This window comes from Odocoileus virginianus, chromosome 9 (assembly GCF_023699985.2).
Source record: "Odocoileus virginianus isolate 20LAN1187 ecotype Illinois chromosome 9, Ovbor_1.2, whole genome shotgun sequence".
In the NCBI taxonomy this organism is placed as follows: Eukaryota; Metazoa; Chordata; class Mammalia; order Artiodactyla; family Cervidae; genus Odocoileus; species Odocoileus virginianus.
In genome coordinates, this window is record NC_069682.1 from 73680149 (window position 1) to 73698373 (window position 18225).

Below are 18225 nucleotides of genomic sequence, written 5' to 3' on the forward strand. Positions count from 1 at the left end.
GTGAACATTTAAAACTGAATCTGAGTGTGGCGCAAGAAATGCGGATCTATTTATCACCTTTGCTCAAGCTCCATAAAGTTTTTGTTTTGGTTTACTCCGGCCTCGCGACAAAGAGAAGCCGGAAATGGAAATGCCTTTCACGACGACTTCCGGAAAGAGGCCGGGTATGGCGGCCGGGGAGGAAGTGCTGGCCCTGCAGGCCGAAGTCGCGCAACGTGAGGAGGAGCTGAGTTCCCTGAAGCAGAGGCTGGCGGCGGCCCTTTCGGCGGGGCAGGAGTCAGCGCGCTCGGTTCCGGTGTCGCCCCTGCCTCTCAGGGCCGCCCTGTCCAGAGAGGAGATCCGGCGCTACAGCCGGCAGCTTGTGCTGCCGGAGCTCGGCGTGCAGGGGCAGCTGCGCCTGGCGGCCGCGGCCGTGCTCATCGTGGGCTGCGGGGGGCTCGGCTGCCCGCTGGCGCAGTACCTGGCCGCGGCCGGCGTCGGCCGCCTGGGCCTCGTGGACTACGACGTGGTCGAAGCGAGCAACCTGCCCCGCCAGGTGCTGCACGGGGAGGCCCTGGCCGGCCAGGCCAAGGTCTTCTCGGCGGCCGCCGCCCTGCGCCGCCTTAATTCGGCGGTGGAGTGCGTGCCCTACGCCCAGGCGCTGACGCCGGCTACGGCGCTGGACCTCGTCCGCCGTTATGACGTGGTGGCCGACTGCTCCGACAACGCGCCCACCCGCTACCTGGTGAGCGACGCCTGTGTGCTCGCCGGCCGGCCCCTCGTGTCCGCCAGCGCGCTGCGCTTCGAGGGCCAGCTCACGGTCTACCACTACGGCGAGGGGCCTTGCTATCGCTGCGTGTTCCCCCGGCCACCCCCGGCGGAGACGGTGACCAACTGCGCGGATGGCGGGGTGCTTGGCGCGGTGACCGGGGTCCTGGGCTGCCTGCAGGCGCTGGAAGTGCTGAAGACTGCTGCGGGCCTGGGCCCCTCTTACAGCGGCCGCCTGTTGCTGTTTGACGCTCTCCGAGGCGATTTCCGCTGTATCCGGCTGCGGAGGCGCAGGCCCGACTGTGCCGCCTGCGGGGAGCAGCCCACCGTGACAGACCTGCAGGACTATGAAAGCTTCTGCGGCTCCTCGGCCACGGATAAGTGCCGCTCCCTCCGGTTGCTGAGCCCGGAGGAGCGAATTTCTGTCATGGACTATAAGCGACTTCTGGATTCTGGGTTACCCCACCTGTTGCTGGACGTCAGGCCTCAAGTGGAGGTGGACATCTGTCGTCTGCCTCACGCCCTGCACATTCCTTTGAAACGTTTGGAACGGCGGGATGCGGAGAGCCTGAAAGTCTTGGGAGAAGCCATCCGGGAAGGGAAGCAGGGCGCACAGGAAGGGGCGTCTGTCCCCATTTATGTGATTTGCAAACTGGGCAACGACTCCCAGAAAGCCGTGAAGGTCTTGCAGTCCTGGACAGACTTAGACTCTTTAACAGTTAAGGACGTTGTAGGGGGACTCATGGCCTGGGCTGCCAAAATCGATGGAACGTTCCCGCAGTACTGAGGTGGCTGGTGGAGTCTGACCAGCGAAGGGTGTGGGTTGCCATGTTACCTAAAGTTTTTTGACCTTTATTTATTTGCAGTTGTTTTTTCCAGTATGTATGGAAGAGTCTGGGATTCTACAGTACCTGTGATTAGGTGGACTTCTTTTTATAAGGATCTTTAAAATTGTAATTTATCGAATGATGTCGTTATTAAGGGGTGATAACATTGTTCCTGTGAACTGTCTTGTGTTTGCAGCACTTGCTGTAAGTGGTGTCTTGAACGGGTGAGATACAATGTAAGTGACAGGGCTTTGTGATTTGAATTCAGGTCGTTTGCCTGTGCTGCCCCCTCCCTCCCCCCCAAATAAAAAGCTTCTCAGGATGTGAGGGCGATCTGGTTGTAACACCCGTCGCCCCTTTGATCACCAGGGTTGGTGCGACTGACCTGGCTAGCTAGGCAGGTGTCTCCTTCCTCCTCCACTGCTCCCACGAGCGTTTCTCCCGAAGCTGTGCCCTCACTGAAACCGGACCGCCATCCCTGGTGGAGGAGGACGGGTCTTCAGTAAAGGGCCTGGGAGTAGCTGTGCTTCCCGATAGACCCTCCCAGCAAGCTCCCAAGTTTACTTGCTCTTTAAATTGTACATTTTAATGCTTGGAAAGGTGTAGTAAACTTAATTGATTACAGATAAAATAGTTAAGCTCAGTTTATTGTTTACTAAGACATTTTTTGGATGTTATTTCTACTTCAAATGCTAAAACAAGTTCTAGAGCAGTGGTCCCCAACCATTTTGGCACCAGGGACTGATTTCATGGAAGACATGTTTGGGGGGGGTGGGTGGGAAGGGCGGGGGACGGATAATTTCGGTTTCCATCACCCACCTCTCCACTTTGCAGTCCGGTACCTAACAAGGCACCAACCAGGACTGGGATTCCGGGACCCCTTTAATAGAGAAATCAATATTTAAAATGTAAATTATTTAAACATTAAAATGCAAATTACCTGGGACGTGGTCATTTTATTGTTTCAAATTAATAGCCAAGTAAGATACTTACAGTCTAGTAAGATAGAGACCATCTTTGTAGTTTGTCAGTTTCTTTTATAAATCACTGATGTTTTTTATAGGTTTAGCTTCAGGTTCCACCTTCTGTTGTGCAAATAGAAATTTCTAAACTGTGTTGTGTGGCTTGCTCTGAAATCTTAAGGTCCAAGTCCCAACTTTCTGCCCTTCCCTGTCCTTTTTTCCATGTTCAACCTGTTACTTTAATTGTTGGCTTTACTGTGTGGCCAGGATGCCAAATACAATATTAAAGTGAAATAATAAACATTTCTTCTCTCCTTCACAATTTCAGGTGAAAAACTTTGACCAATATTACCTGTTGTTGCTTTACTGTAAGTAAATAACCTCTCTCAGATTAAATTTCTATTTATAGTTTGCTAAGAGTTTTCATTGAATTCATCAAATGCTTTTTCTGCATTCTTAGGTGATTTTTTTTTTCTGTTAACATTGTGAATTCCTTTTTTTTTTTTTAAATTGTGGCAAACAAACACATAAATTTCACCCTCCTGACAGTCTCCATGTGTACAAACAGTATTGTCAGCTACATGCATGTGCTGGCACCAGATTCCAGAAGCCCCCATCCTGCATGACTGAGACTACACCTACAGAGCGCCTCCCCATCACTCCCCTTTAATTTACCTTTTCTATTTTTTAATCTATTCTAGCATTTTATGTTTGTTTTCTTATGCAACAGCATTTTCATGAAATGGCAGGTAGCCTGCCCAACTTCCAACATACACAACAAAATTAAAAGTGAACATGTGGCATATGAGTATATATTAGAGGCAATCCACATATCCAAAGGGAGCCTGTCCTCCAGCTGATTGACGTATGCAAGCTTATAACTGTCAGAAATCACAGATAAAAATGTGAAATGTTTGCATCTCTGAGTACAGTTTTTAAAGTTTCAAGGCATTGTGGGCCAGGATTTCCCTGGTGATCCGGTGGTTAAAAAGCTGCCTGCCAATGCAGGGGACACAAGTTCGATCCCTGGTCTGGGAAGATTCCATGTGCTTTGGGGCAGCTAAGCTTAGGCATCACATCTACAGAGTCGGTGCTCCCTAGAGCGCGTGCTCCACAACAAGAGAAGCCACCAGAATGAGGCGCTCTGGCACAGCCAAAAATAGATAACTAGTTGTAAAAAAGATCTTGCAGCCCAAGGGACTCTCAAGGGTCTCCTCCAACACCACAGTTCAAAAGCATCAATTCTTCAGCGCTCAGCTTTCTTTATAGTCCAACTCTGACATCCATACATGACTACTGGAAAAACCATAGCTTTGAGTAGATGGCAAAGTAATGTCTGTTTTTTAATATGCTGTCTAGATTTATCATAGCTTTTCTTCCAAGAAGCAAGCATCTTTGTTTAATGGCTGCAGTTACCATCTGCAATGATTTTGGAGCCCAAGAAAATGTCTGTCGCTGTTGCCATTATTTCCCCATCTATTTGCCATGAAGTGATGGGACTGGATGCCATGATCTTAAGTTTTTTGAATGTTGAGTTTTAAGCCAGCTTTTTCACTCTCCTCTTTCACTTTCAAGAGGCTCTTTAGTTCCTCTTCGCTTTCGGCCTTGAGGGTAGTGTCATCTGCATATCTGAGGTTATTGATATTTCTCTGGGCAATTTTAATTCCAGCTTGTGCTTCATCCAACCTGGCATTTCTCATGATGTACTCTGCATATAACTTAAATAAGCAGGGTGACAGTATACAAGCTTGACGTACCTCTTTCCCAACTTGGAACCAGTCTGTTGTCCATGTCTGGTTCTAACTGTTGCTTCTTGACCTGCATACGGTTTCTCAGGAGGCAGGTGAGATGATCTGGTATTCCCATCTCTTTAAGAATTTTCCACTGTTTGCTGTGCTCCACACAGTCAAAGGCTTTGGCGTAGTCAATAAAGCAGAAGATGTTTTTCTCAACCACAGCTCGGGGGCCAGAACACAAAGTTGGCTTTACATTGCTGTTCCCAGGTGGTGCTGGTGATAACCTGCCCGCCAATTCAGGAGAGATGAGACATGGACAAGATGAGGACGGCAGGCCGAGATGGTTGGGTGGCGTCACCGACTCAATGGACATGAGTTTGGGTAAACTCCGGGAGCTGGTGATGGACAGGGAGGCCTGGCGTGCTGCAGTCCGTGGGGTTGCAAAGAGTCAGACACAACTGAGCGACTGAACTGAACTGAACTGAAGAGGCGTGGATTCGATCCCTGGGTAGGAAGAGCCCCTGGAGGAGGGCATGGCGATCCATTCCAGTATTCTGCCTGGAGAATCCCATGGACAGAAGAGGTCTACAGTCCATAGGGTTGCAAAGAGACGCAACGAAAGCGACTTGGCCCTGGCACTGGCTCTGTTCTGAGTCAGTCCTTTGAGGGTGTGTCTGGTGAGCAGAGCCTGCTCACATGCCTTTATCCTAGTCACAAGAGCCACTGGGATTTTGAATTCTGACGTCTACAGTAGGGAGGCAGAACTCTTAACCCAGGTTTTTTTTCAAATTAGGGAAAGGTTTTTCAGTAGATAGGCTGTTGAGAATATGACAGGTGTCCACCCATGCCATTACAGGACTCAGATCTTTTTATTCTTTGAAACTCACTTTTCTCTTGTAGCTAGGTTTTTACAGTCAGATGGGATTTGAACTAGATAACTTTTTCCCTTTTCATTTAACATCAAGTGTACCAGTACTATTCTGAGCTCTGCGGTAAGGATGAACAAGAGGGAATTGCCTGCCAGTTCAGACGCTAGGACTCAGAACTTTTACTGCCAGGGCCTGGATTCGATCCCTGGTTGGAGAACAAAGACATAAAAAAAAAAAAAACCCAAAGACCGAGAGATTTCCTATTGGTATGGAGCTTATATTTAAATGGGGGCGGGGAGAGACTAGTCAACAAGTAGCAGGAGGTAACCCTGTCCAGGTCAGTGATAAGTGTCATAAAAGAAATGAAACGGTGATGTTTTAGGTTGGGGAAAAAGGAGCTATTTTGAATAGATTCAGAGAGGGGTTGATATGAAACCCAAAAGCTGAGTGGTGAGAAGCCGATTAGACCTGGTGGAATAGCTCATACCAGAAGAAAAACAAGTGGGAAGACCCTGAGGCGAATACACTTGTAATGTTGGAGAAACTGAAGAAGCAAATGGGTTGTGAACAGCTCAGGAGAAGTTTAGGGAGACGGGGAACATCTGTAGGTTGTGGACCATAATGCTGCTGCTGCTGCTGGACCATAATAGAAGGTTTTTATTCAAAGTAAAATAACAACTAACATTTGCTGAGCGCTTACTGGTGACTTGGGATTTGAACCCAGATGGTCTGAGCAGAGATCCTGTGCCCTAAGCAGTATGCTGTGCTCCGCTGTGTAATTGCGTATGTTTTCACTTTTGAAAAGCAATCTGTGCCTGGATCATCAGGGAAGGGAAAAAGCTTGTGTTTCAGATGCAGCAGGATCGTACTCGGCTGCACTTGGTCTGCAGACCTCTCTCTGGGGAAGGAACATCAGAGCGAAATCCCTGGGAACCAGCTGATATTGATGTGTCACCTACGCGGTGTCCACAATTGCAGTGCATCCTTTGGTATGAAGGAACCACTTAGGTCGGGGAGAAAGAAGTAAACTCTCAACGTGGAAGTCACAGCTGGTAAATGGAACGGTTTCCAAGGAGAGGGGCCAAAACAGGGCAGTAAGAACCCTGAGAGAGTTCCCACTGAAGAGGAGGTGTTTTGTTTTTTAAGCCTGTTTGTTTTTAATTAGCTGCTCCCTCCCACACCTGCAAGAGGGTCCCCTCAGAGCCTGGAGTTAGGTATGTGGCCCAGTTTGCTCAGGAGAAGATTTTTTTACTTTCACAGATTGTATTTTCCCAGGGTTCCATATATAACATGAGGTAACCCTGTCCAGGTAAGAGTAAAATCTCATCACTTGAAATTATGCACCTGCCTTGGGGTTCAGATAATTTTGCAGTCAGTTGGGAATATTAGGAAAACTACTATGGTGCAGGAGTGGGAAAGTAATTTGCAAATAAAAATGGTAAAGGGGGTTAATTATACCTTTGATGAAGTATAGTTTCCAGAGCTCACTCAGGATGTGGGAGAAAGCTAACTAAACCATTCCAGAATTTGGCTGATAAGTAGTAAGTATACAGTTTACCATAATTTACTATGAAACCGACTCATTGGAAAAGACCTCGATCCTGGAAAAGATTGAAGGCCAAAGAATGGGGTGGCAGAAGATGAGATGGTTAGATAACATCACTGACTAACGGACATGAATTTGAGCAAATTCTGGGAGATAGTGAAGGACAGGGGAGCCTGGCGTGCTGCAGTCCACGGGGTCGCAGGGAGTCGGGCACAACTTAGCGACTGAACACCACCACCACCGCCAACTATGAGGTCCTACATATTGACACTGATTCTTGTTTCTAACCTTTGGTCCAATTATTCAGAATTGAGAAAAAAATTTGACTTATTCAGGTGTTTTGTTCCTGACACTTAATGCCAATTGTTGGATAGCTTGCTGAAGATAAAGAAAAGGCTTTATATATATATATATATATATATTATATATATATATATATATATATTTAAGGCTTATATCTTAAAATTTCCCTTCTTGGTGGCACGTTGGTTAAGAAGGTGCCAGAGTAGGGTGACATTGCGGGAAGATGTTTGGGGCATTATTTTTAACTAGCAGTATTTCCCTTACTCAGTGCTTCCTGATTAGGGAGCCGTGAAACCAATTGGAATTTAACAGACCAAAGTTCAGGTGAGTTGAAATAGTTGACTCTCAAGTAGAAGAAATCTCCCAAGCAAGCCTTGCTTGTTCAGTAAGAGCCAAGGGAAGCAGTGCTTTCAAAACCTCGACTTAGTCATCTGGGGTAAACTCAGTTGTCTACCCAAAAGCCTCCCCACTCCCACTTTCTTGCTGGCACTGCTGAAAATGTCAGGCTCCTTTCCCAGCCTCCCCTGTGATTTTGGAAGAACCTGCACTTCGAAACAATTTTTTCCATCGAATACAGTTTTCTGTCTCCAGTGCTGCCACCCCAATCGAGCCATCTTTCCATCAAATGTATCACTTTTTAGGAACGCACACCACCAATCATGGATTACCAAAGAACCAAGTATTGGTCTTAGGTCTCAAGATAACAGAAGAGGTCCCTGTGGGCAGCAGGGACTATCAGCCTTATATATGTCTTTTTGGCAGTCTTGAGACCTATGAAGGAAAACAGGACTTTTTAAACATTTACTTATTTTCATTAGAGGCTAATTACTTCACAATACTGTGGGGGCTTTTGCCACACGTCGACATGAATCAGCCACGGGTCCTCATGTGTCCCCCTGTCCCGAACCCCCTCCCACCTGCCTCCTCACCCCATCCCTCTGGGTTGTCCCAGAGCGCTGGCTTTGGATGCCCTGCTTCGTGCACTGGACTTGGACTGGTCATCTATTTTACCTATGGTAATATACATGTTTCAGCGCTATTCTCTCAAATCACCCCGCCCTCACCTCCCCCAGAGTCCAAAAGTCTGTTCTTTGCATCTGTGTCTCTTTTGCTGTCTTGCATATAGGGTCACTGTTACCATCTTTCTAAATTCCATATATATGCGTTAATATACTAAAACAGGACTTTTAGATCACCTTTCTCCTAATGACATAGTGAACAAGCCTAATCTATTTTGCACAGACCTCAGAGGGATTTGCCAACTCAATAATGGCAGGGGCTAGGCAAGTAAAGGGGCGAGCAAAGGTGATCAGCCGGGTTCTCTGGCGAAGTAGAAACAGCTGCTTGAAAGCCATTCATTACACAGCTAGCTCATTCTACCAGACAGGACTGTGGGTAGAGAGTGGATGAATCTTCATTGTTTTAACAAAATCTCAGGGCTTCCCTGGTGGCCCAGTAAATAAGAATCTGCCTGCCAATGCAGGGGATACGGGTTCGATCCCTGATCCGGGGAGATTGCGCATTCCGTGGAACATCTAAGCCCGCCAGCCACAACCACCGCCACAACTACAGGAGCGCTAGGGCCGGTGAGCCCCCGCCTACAGGCCCGTGAGCCGCGACTCGTGAACCCCTGAGCCGAGCCTCGAGCCTGACGCCACCGCAATGAGACCCCAGCGCTGCCAGGAGGAGGAGCCCCTGCTCTGGGCTACTAGAGAAAAGCCTGTGTGACAGCAAAGACCCAGCGCGACCAAAAGTTTACAAAAAAATTTTAAAGAAAACCTGGACATTTGGAGTTTTCTGTGAAACCTCCTAATTTAAAATGTTGAAAGCAAATTTTAAAATTCCAAAACTCTTTTTGCCGTTGAAATATACCTATAGGAGGCTGGATAGAGCCTTTAGTCTTAAATAGGAAAAACCAAATGAACCGACAAACAAAAAGCCCAGAAACACATGATTTATCTTATTTAATTTGGTGGCCATGGAGGTTACTGAGTGATGGGAGAAGCCTAAAGCAGTTTTAACAATTTGTTAACACCTGTATTTTATGTTTTTCATTGTTTTCTTATTTAGAAGCTAATCATCTTAGATGGTTAAAGTTTTGAAGGGAAGTACAATTTTCACTCATTTTAATGTCATGTAAATTTATATGTAAAGTAATTTGAGTGTGACATTTTTCCAAAGGCTGAAAAATTGGAATTGGGGAGCTGCATGTGCTAGCAGTCAGTATCTTTTGTTTTTCCTGCTATTTTGGTGAATTAGTAATTGAATGCAGTTTTTTAGAAAACTATACCTGCATAAAGGGGATGACAGAGGATGAGATGATTGGATGGCATCATTGACTACCAGTGGACATGAGTTTGAGCAAACTCCAGGAGATGGTGAAGGGCGGAGAAGCCTGGTGTGCTGCAGTCCACGGGATCACAAAGAGTGGACATGACTGAGCGGCTGAACAATGACAAACGGAAAATCATAGTGAAGGTGGAAGAGCGTAGTGATGGAAATGAGAGTCTGCACTTGATGTTTGGAAACTTTGCACCTGTAATGTTGGGGACTGAATGACACCCATGAATGAACCTCTAATAATAGCAAGAAAGAGAGTTTTTGTTTAAAAAAATTGTTGAGAGAGATGATTCACAATGACTCTCTGAAAAAGAGGTTTTATTATTCTCGAAAACATTTGCTTCTAATTTAAAGAAGCACTGTGCCGTCAACGCATCAATATTACATGACTGTTATGATCATACATTTCATTTTTATAAATGATTGGTTTTTACAAAGTATTTCATGCTCATGATAAAATTTGAGCAGCTTAAAGGGATACATACTAAATGTAGTATGGGATCCTGGATTGAATCCTGGAGCAGAAAAAGGGTATCAGTGGAAAAACTGGGGAAATTCAAATAAAATCAATAGTCAATTTCTTAGTTTTGACACATGCACCAGGGACATGCACGATGTTAACTTTAGGAGAGACGGGCTGAACCGTACACGGGAACTCGGTTTACTAACGCTGCACTTTAACATTCTTTAAAAGCAAAAGTTTAAAAGCAAAACAGAAAATAGTACATAAAGAAAGTGCAAGTCTTCCTTCCCACTACTAACTCCTATCCTTTCAGTTCCCTCCCTAACGACAGTCTATGTTACCAGCCTTAGAGAAGCGCTTTTTGTAGATATACCTTTTTAAGATAAATGATATTTACACCATTCATTTACATCATTTTTTTAAAAGTAGTATATATTGTCCACTGTTCCAGTTCCTCTGACTTCACAAGGATCAGCTTTAGTGTCTGATTTTTATTTTTAAAATTTTGTGGTCATACCACATGGCATGTGGGATCTTAGTTCCCCAGCCAGGAATCAAACCTGTGCTTCACCCTCAAAATAGAATTGTGGCAGAAAGTATGTCCAGTTCTAATGCTGGGTAGGCAGCACCAAACTCCCTTTCCAAGGGGCTGTATTAATACATACCAGTATGCTTAAGAAAGGCTGTCTCCCAGCATCCTTGCCAGCGTAGTCTTTTTGAATGTTTAGATCTTTATCTAATAGCTTTTAAAAATCTTATTGTGTCATTTTAGATTTTTTATTATAAGTAAGTTTGAGCAGTTTTTCATGTGTTCAAGTCTTCTCAAACAAAAAATTCCGTTTATTCTTTGCTTACTTTTTTCTATGAGCTGTGTTCTTTTTTTTTTTTTTTTTTTTTGAGCTGCATGTTCTTATTGATATGTATAGTTAAGAAAAGACCATTTAGGGGCACTTCCCTGGTGATCCAGTAGTTAAGACTCTGCACTTTCAGTGCAAGAGGCATGGGTTCAATCGCCTGATTGTAGAACTAAGATCCCATATGCCTCGTGGACACAAAAATTAAAAAAAAAAAAAGAAGAAAGACTGCTTAGGGGAAAAAGAAATCTATATTCCTTAGCAAAAGAGTTTCGAATTTATTCCTTCTACAGACACTTATTGAAAGTCTATGTACCAGGTTCTAGGGATACAAGATAATGAGAATGTGGGGCTTGCCTTCCAGGCGTTCATTTCTCAACTACATAGGTGGAATTGACTTACAGAGCACTTCCCCACCTACATTGTTTCATTTACTCCTTCAGCAAGTCAGAGCTCATAGACTTAGCTCTATGCTTAGCTCGGAGAACTAGCTTGTATGTTTTTACCAACAATAGACTGTCGTTGTTCACTCGTTTAGTCGTGTCTGACTCTTTTGACCCCATGGCCTGCAGCACACCAGGCTTCCCTGTCCTTCACTATCTCCTGCAGTTTGCTCAAACGCAACCATTGAGGTGAATAGGTTACCCTGAAATAACATAGTTGGCAGGGAGCTGGATTCTCAAATCAGAATCCTGTCACTATGAGATCAGGCTCTCTTGTCCCTGTGTAGCCTTCTAGAAAAGTTTCTCTTGTAGACTGGATGAATTTCCCAGCCCTTCCCAAGTATTTTATGTGTCTTCATCATCATCAAACTTGGAGCCGTGGCGGGCTGTGGTGAGTGTGATGCATGGCCACTGTGAAGCTTGTCTCCTGTTTCACTGTTGGTCTATGGACGGGGTCAGACTCACTTCCGTGCAGACGTTGGTCTTCTTTTCAGACCACGTGGTTGGAGTCAGGGCACTTGGGACACATAGGCCGTTATTGAAGCACAGATATTTCCGACACATTCTTTATTCCCAATGCATGGGTTGCATAAAACTGCTTCATTTAAGATTCTCTGTGTACATATTTAGGATACAGTTTCACACTTGAGTTTCCTGATCTGGAAGCGAGGATTTCATGGGAACTGTTTATCCTTGGTTGAATTTTTTAAAAGTATTAATTTTTTTATTTGCCTGCATCGGGTCCTAGTTGTTGCCTGGGGGATCTTTGATCTTCATTGAGTCACACGAGATCTTTAGTTGCAGCGTAGGGCATCTAGTTCTCTGATGAGGGATCCAACTTGGGACCCTTGCATTGGAAGCACAGTCTTAAAATACTGGACCACGAGGAAGTCCTCCAAATTGCTGCTTTTTTAAGCCAGTCAATTTCTGGCAGTTGGCCATCCTACAGCCATCCTACAGCCATCCTAGGAATCGGATACAAGGTCTACCCAAATTTTTGCATGAGTGTTTCAGTAGTTTGTTCCTTTCTGTTGCTGAGTAATGTCCTAGTGTGGATTGCATGGCATTTTATTTAATCACTGATCAGAGTGATTTCCAGTTTTTGGCTATCATGAAGAAAGCTGCTGCAAATATAGGCTTGTTTTTTATCAATTTTACTTTCGATTTTCAAGATAAAGCTCCAGTGAAACTATTAACTCTGAGAAATCTCCCCTTCGATGTTGTATTCTGAAATCTGGGTGCCCATTTTAAGTAGACTTGCCTTTTTTTAGAGCGGGTTATATTGGTCTCCTGGGGCCTGCTCTCCTCAGTTCAGCCAGCTTTAAGATTTCCCAGCATGTTGACTGGACTCCCGTTTTGTAGAAGGGAGGGCAAGCTAAATTGGCCAGAATTAATACAAAAGGAAGGCCTGCCCTGAGTGGGTGGAGCTCGGAAATGCAGTGTGAAGGCTCTCCCTCGGCCCTTATCTGCTTACATCTGGGGATTACCGCTCTGTCCAGCTGACACGGCATATGGAGCCCTAGAGAAAGGCCCACAGACCACACAGGGGGCATTTGCCGCTTGACACGCTTGAGGAGTTTGGAAGAATGTTCCGGCAGCCTGGGGAAGGCAGGCTATTGAATAGAGCATAGAGCGACTTAGGCAGGTCGGCTGAGGTTACATTTCCTTCTGTTCCTCAGCAGGGGTGGTGGGGGGGGGAGGTTGGGGCTGGGGGTGGGGTGGGGATGGCAGCCCCAGGGCCTGGATTCAGCTTCTTCCTTGATCCTTATTTGCACATATTTTTCAAGCACTTCCTCTGTGCTGGCGCAGAGGGTGCCACAGTAAATAAGGTAGACGCATTCTTTGCTCCCAAAGCCAGTGCTGTGAAAGTGTCAGTTGCTCAGTGCTGAGAGAGAGAAGCATTTAAAAAAAAAAAAGGTAAGGACTTCCCTGTCGGTCCAGTGGTTAAAGCGTCCACTGCAAGGAGGGCAAGTTTGATCCATGGTTGGGTAGTTAGGATCCCATATGCCTTGTGTTCAAAAAACCAAAACAGGAAACAGAAGCAATATTGTAACAAATTTAATAAAGACTTTAAAAATGGTGCACATTAAAAAAAAATCTTAAACTGAGGTACACAAACAGAACCCAGCCACACAATTTGCAGGGCCCCTTGTTTAGACACTAGTAAGAATATTATGATGGAAACAGCAGAACAGTAAAGCACGTGTGGGAAATTTGGCGATGTCTGGAGACATGTTGCTGTCCCCCTGCGGATGGGCAGGGGAGTAGTCACCAGCGTCTAGTGAGTGCAGGGCAAGCATGCTGTTAAACGTTCTAAGATCCACAGGAGAGACACAGCAAAGATTTCTGTGACCCTAAATTTCAGTGGTGTCGAGGTCAAGAAATCCTGCTTCAGTCAATGGCAATTTTGATATGGGCCGGAGAGAAGGAAGGGCTGCAGTCCAGGAGACGGCAATTCAATTCCAGGGTCGGGAAGATCCGCTGGAGAAGGGACAGGCTACCCACTCCAGTATTCTGGCCTGGAGAATTCCATGGACTGTAAAGTCCATGGGGTCGCAGAGAGTCGGACACGACTTTCACTTCACTTCTGAGAGGAAGAAAATCCAGAGGGGTTTATGAAAGCACACAGCCAGGGAATCTGCCTTGGGCTGGGGAAGGCTTCTTGGAGCAAAGCTTCTTTTTAGCTAATAGGTGAAGACTGTGTATGAATTAGCCAAGCGCTGAGAGAGAAAAGGAGGGGGCAGAAGCTGGAGTTGTGGGGTGTGTGTGTCAATTCTTACCATCCTTTTCCTCTCTAGGGAGGTTCACAACCAAGTGAGAAAGAGACCTGGGACTTAGGGAGACGGAAGTGAAGATTCTACCTTAATAATGGGAAGAGCTACTTAGGGACTGTGCTTAGGTTCAGCCGACCTTGCTAATACACCGTCCCGCCCCACAGCATGCACTGGGGCGCCGGTGGGGAGGCTCTGCGCCAGGGACAGAGGTGCCAGTCTCAGAAAAGGGCCAGAGGGGACGAAGCACATATGCCCACTTCCCTTCCCCCAATTCATCAGCTGTAGAAATCATTCCTCCTCCCCAGTAGAGGCTGAGGCTGGGTGAGGGGTTCGGAAGCCAGGGTTGACGGGGTTGATGAGATCAGGTCTCAGTATTTTTTTAAAAAACTCCACCTCCAAGCATCATCTGATAAACTACAGGAGGCTGAAGTAACTTTGTATTTCAGCTAAACGACAAATAAAACTTTTCAGTTCAAGTAACAGTCTCGAAGATTGCATGGACACACTTATCAATACATTGCAAATGCATTTGTTATCTGAGGGGCTTCCCAGGTGGTACTAGGGGTAAAGAACCCGCCTGCTGTTGTAGGGGATGCAAGAGGCTCGGGTTCGATCCCTGGGTTGGACAGGTCCCGGGAGAAGGAAATGGCAACTCACTCCAGTATTCTTTTTTTTTTTTAATTTGTTTGTTTTTCTGGCTGTGCGTGGTCTGTGCTGCTGCACAGGCCTTTCTCTAGTTGTGGACAGCCGGGGCTGCCATCCAGGCGTGGCGCACGAGTTTCTCATTGCGGTGGCTTCTCTTTCGCAGGGGCTCAGGGCGTGCGCGCTTCCGCGGCTGCAGCGCGTGCGCGCAGTAAGTTGAGAGCACAGGTTCAGCAGCTGTGGTGTCCGGGCTCAGTGGCATGGGGAATCTTCCCAGACCAGGGAACGAACCAGTATCTCCTACATCGGCAGGCGGATTCTTTACCACGGAGCCACCAGGGAAGCCTCACTCCACTATTCTCGCCTGGAGAATTCCATGGTCAGAGCAGCTGGGCAGGCTACAGTCCGTGGAGCCGCAAAAAGCTGGATATGACTGAGCTCCTGAGCACCTTAATGGGCCGATCTGAAATACACAGTGAACTGAGACGTCTTGGGTTATTAATCTGTGGGACCTGGCAAGCCCGTGAGCCCAGCTGATTCCCACCTGCAGCAGGGTTGAGGCCAGGGGACACAGGGAAACGGTGGAGTGGGGAGCAGGCATCCTGCTCCCACGTCCTCCCACCTTCGGTTCTTCTAACTCTAAAACCTAACAGTGAAGCCTGTGGGCAACCGGGGGTGGGCTGTCCTCATGGTGGGATTGCAATCTTTCAGTCCAGTCCCGAGCCTGCCTTCTTGAGCCCTGATATCAGCCAGTGCTCCTTGTGGGTCCTCCTAGAACAATGACTCAGCAGGGGGCTGGGAAAAAATTCCTCCTCTGAATCAACACTGAATCAAGCCTACCCACTACTCTCCATTCAAAATGAACTCTGTTCTTTTCCCATCTCAAATTATGTCTGACTTTATAATCCAATGGGCTTCCCAGGTGGCTCAGTGGTAAAGAATCTGCCTGCCAATGTAGAAGACGCAAGATGCGGGGTTCAATCCCTGGGTTGGGAAGATTCCCCTGGAGAAGGAAATGGCAACCCACTCCAGTATTCTTGCCTGGGAAATCCCATGGACAGAGGAGCCTGGTGGGCTACAGTCCACGGGGTTGCAAAAGAGTTGGACACGACTTCGCATCTAAACCACAACAGCATTATTATTCAATATAGTTTATCAGAGTGCATATAGATTGTATCTATATATATTCCTATAATACAAGCCAATGGTATATTGCCTTCCATTCAAATAGAAAGTCTCTACAATAGTCTCTGGGACAAATTAACGTCCAAAGATTCCTTGAAGCTGAAGGTGCAAATAGATTGAAGTTGAAAGAAAGGCTGAGGTCAAATCCACTGGCCCTTATGAGTTGTCAAATTCAAGCAATTAGGGTCTGAATTCATCTGCCCTCATTTCGTATTCTGCTCTAGGACTGACGTCCCTGTCTTCTACCTGCTGTCTGCAGAATCTTCCAGTCTGCTCCTAGAAGCTGCCCCATAGCTCCTTGCCATGTGGCCCCCAGAAGCAGTTCAGGACCTGGCTACTTGGTTTTCTCCAGGCCAAGAGGAACACGTTCTTCTGGCTTTTGTTTCAGACATCTAGCTACCCTTGAGAGCGCTCACCTGATTAGGTGAGGCTTACAAAAGATAATCTTCCTTTTGATGATCTCAAATGATTAGGTATATTATTTACAACCACAAACATCCTTTTTGACTAAAATGTAACATATTGCAGGAGGGGATATCTCTCATATCATATTCAAGAGAGTCCCTAAATTATTTATACAAGCATCAGGGCCCTGAAGCCTGGCTCCACTCCATTCCGCGCCTTTCAACTCATTTCCTCCAGTGCCTCAATTCCAGCAATGCCTTGGCCCGCCAGGCTTTATCAATTCCTGACCCTGCAACCTTCTCTTTTCACTCCCCGGCTCCTCCCTCCCCGTATTTCAGTTCCTCTCCAAACCATTTTAGAGTCTGTTGTCCGTTGCTGTTATCCCTTTTCAGCATACTCCACACCTTTGCCCCTGCTGCTGTGTTAAATATTTCATGGGCAAAATCCCAGCGGTCACTGAATCCAGCCTTCTGGCTGACTCCTGCACCTGTGCCGCTCAATGCAGCAGGAGAAAGCACTTCCGTGCTGGTAAGTGTTGCTGTCAGTCCAGTGGGTCCTTGGGTTTCCGGCTGGGGAGAGCCTGCTTGAGAACTGAACCAGAGTGGCAAAGCAGAGATGAGACATCCTCTCATCCACTCTTCCCCGACTGGTCTAGCGAAAATCTCAAGACGGACTCTCATTGGACATTTAACGAAGGCACGCAGGGATAGGATACTCTGATTGGCCAGATCTGGGTCACGTACCCACCGCTGAAATGGGGCTAGAGGTGGGGTAGGTAAGCTGCATTCAGTCCCGCGGACTGCACGTCGGGGGAGACATCATTTTTGTTTAAAAATGCAGGTTTTGTATATATACTCAGGAAGGGTGAGGCTAACAGCTCAGGCGATGGCTGCCATTGAAAAGATGGTTTCAGAGACTTTGCTGGTGGTCCGGTGGCTATGACTATGAGCTCCCAGTGCAGAGGGCCTGGGGTTCCATCCCTGGTCAGGGAACTAGATCCCACATGCCTCAACTAAAGATCCTGCATGCCACAACTAAGACTCAGCCCTGCAAAATAAATAAACTTTTTTTTTTTTTTTAAAGAAAAGATGGTTTTGAACTGACGGATTCTAAGAGGTAGGGGTGTACCAGGGGGCAGCTACAAGGGGAAGCAGTAGGGTTGGTCAGAGTGAGGGAGACAGCAGACTTTCTCGTGGTTTGCATGAGCGGGAACAAGGGAACAGGGTAAGTAGCCTCGGGACTGGCTAGTCTGAATAATTTCAGTGGGCTCTCGGGCAGAGGGCCTCCCCTAGTCGCTTGGTCCCTGGGTCTGGAGTAATTAGGGCAAGTGGATAGTGGCCTGGAGTGAGTACCAAACCCGTAGAGGAGGCGATGGGGGTGTGGCTCTGAATTGGTTGGTTTGCATATAAAAAGCAAGCTCCAGGCAAGAAATTTACCTTCCTCTTTAGGAACTGACTAACTGAGAGGAATGTGTGTGCTAAGTCACTTCAAGCGGGTCCAACTCTTTGTCACCCCATGGACCATAGCCTGCCAGGCTCCTTCGTCCAAGGGATTCTCCAGGCAAGACTACTAGAGTGGGTTGCCATTTCCTCTTCCAGGGCATCTCCCCTACCCAAGGATAGAACCTGAGTCTCTTCCGTCTCCTGCACTGGCAGGCGGATTCTTTACTAGAACCATGTGGGGAGGTTGTTGCTCGGTCGTGTCCGACTCTTCACGACCCCATGGACCGCAGCACGCCCGGCCTTCCTGTCCTTCACCAGTTCCCGGAGCCCACTCCAACTCATGTCCATTGAGTCGGTGATGCCATCCAACCATTTCATCCTCTGTCACCCCCTTCTCCTCCCACCTTCAGTCTTCCCCAGCATCAGAGTCTTTTCCAATGAGTTGGCTCTTCGCATCAGGTGGCCAAAGTATTGGAGTTTCAGCTTCAGCTTCAGTCCTTCCAATGAATATTCAGGACTGATTTCCTGGGAAGGTTAGAGTCTCTCCAAACGTCACAGCATCAGATCTGCATAATAAGAAGATGTAATTAATACAGTTCTCCAAATAAATAACCGATTTCTGTGGCCAGAAGTAGAGACAGACAGGTGCTGGGCAGGCAGAAACAAAAGATCCTACTGCAGAAGTAA

At 46.8% G+C, this 18225-nt stretch overlaps 1 protein-coding gene across 1 annotated transcript; it reads left to right on the forward strand.

Moving 5' to 3' along the window:
- Positions 1-20: 20 nt before the first annotated feature.
- On the forward strand, positions 21-2947 carry MOCS3 (molybdenum cofactor synthesis 3). Its single transcript, XM_020888730.2, has one exon. The coding sequence runs from the start codon at positions 125-127 to the stop codon at positions 1532-1534; it is 1410 nt and encodes a 469-aa protein (XP_020744389.2). The 5' UTR covers positions 21-124; the 3' UTR covers positions 1535-2947.
- Positions 2948-18225: the final 15278 nt, after the last annotated feature.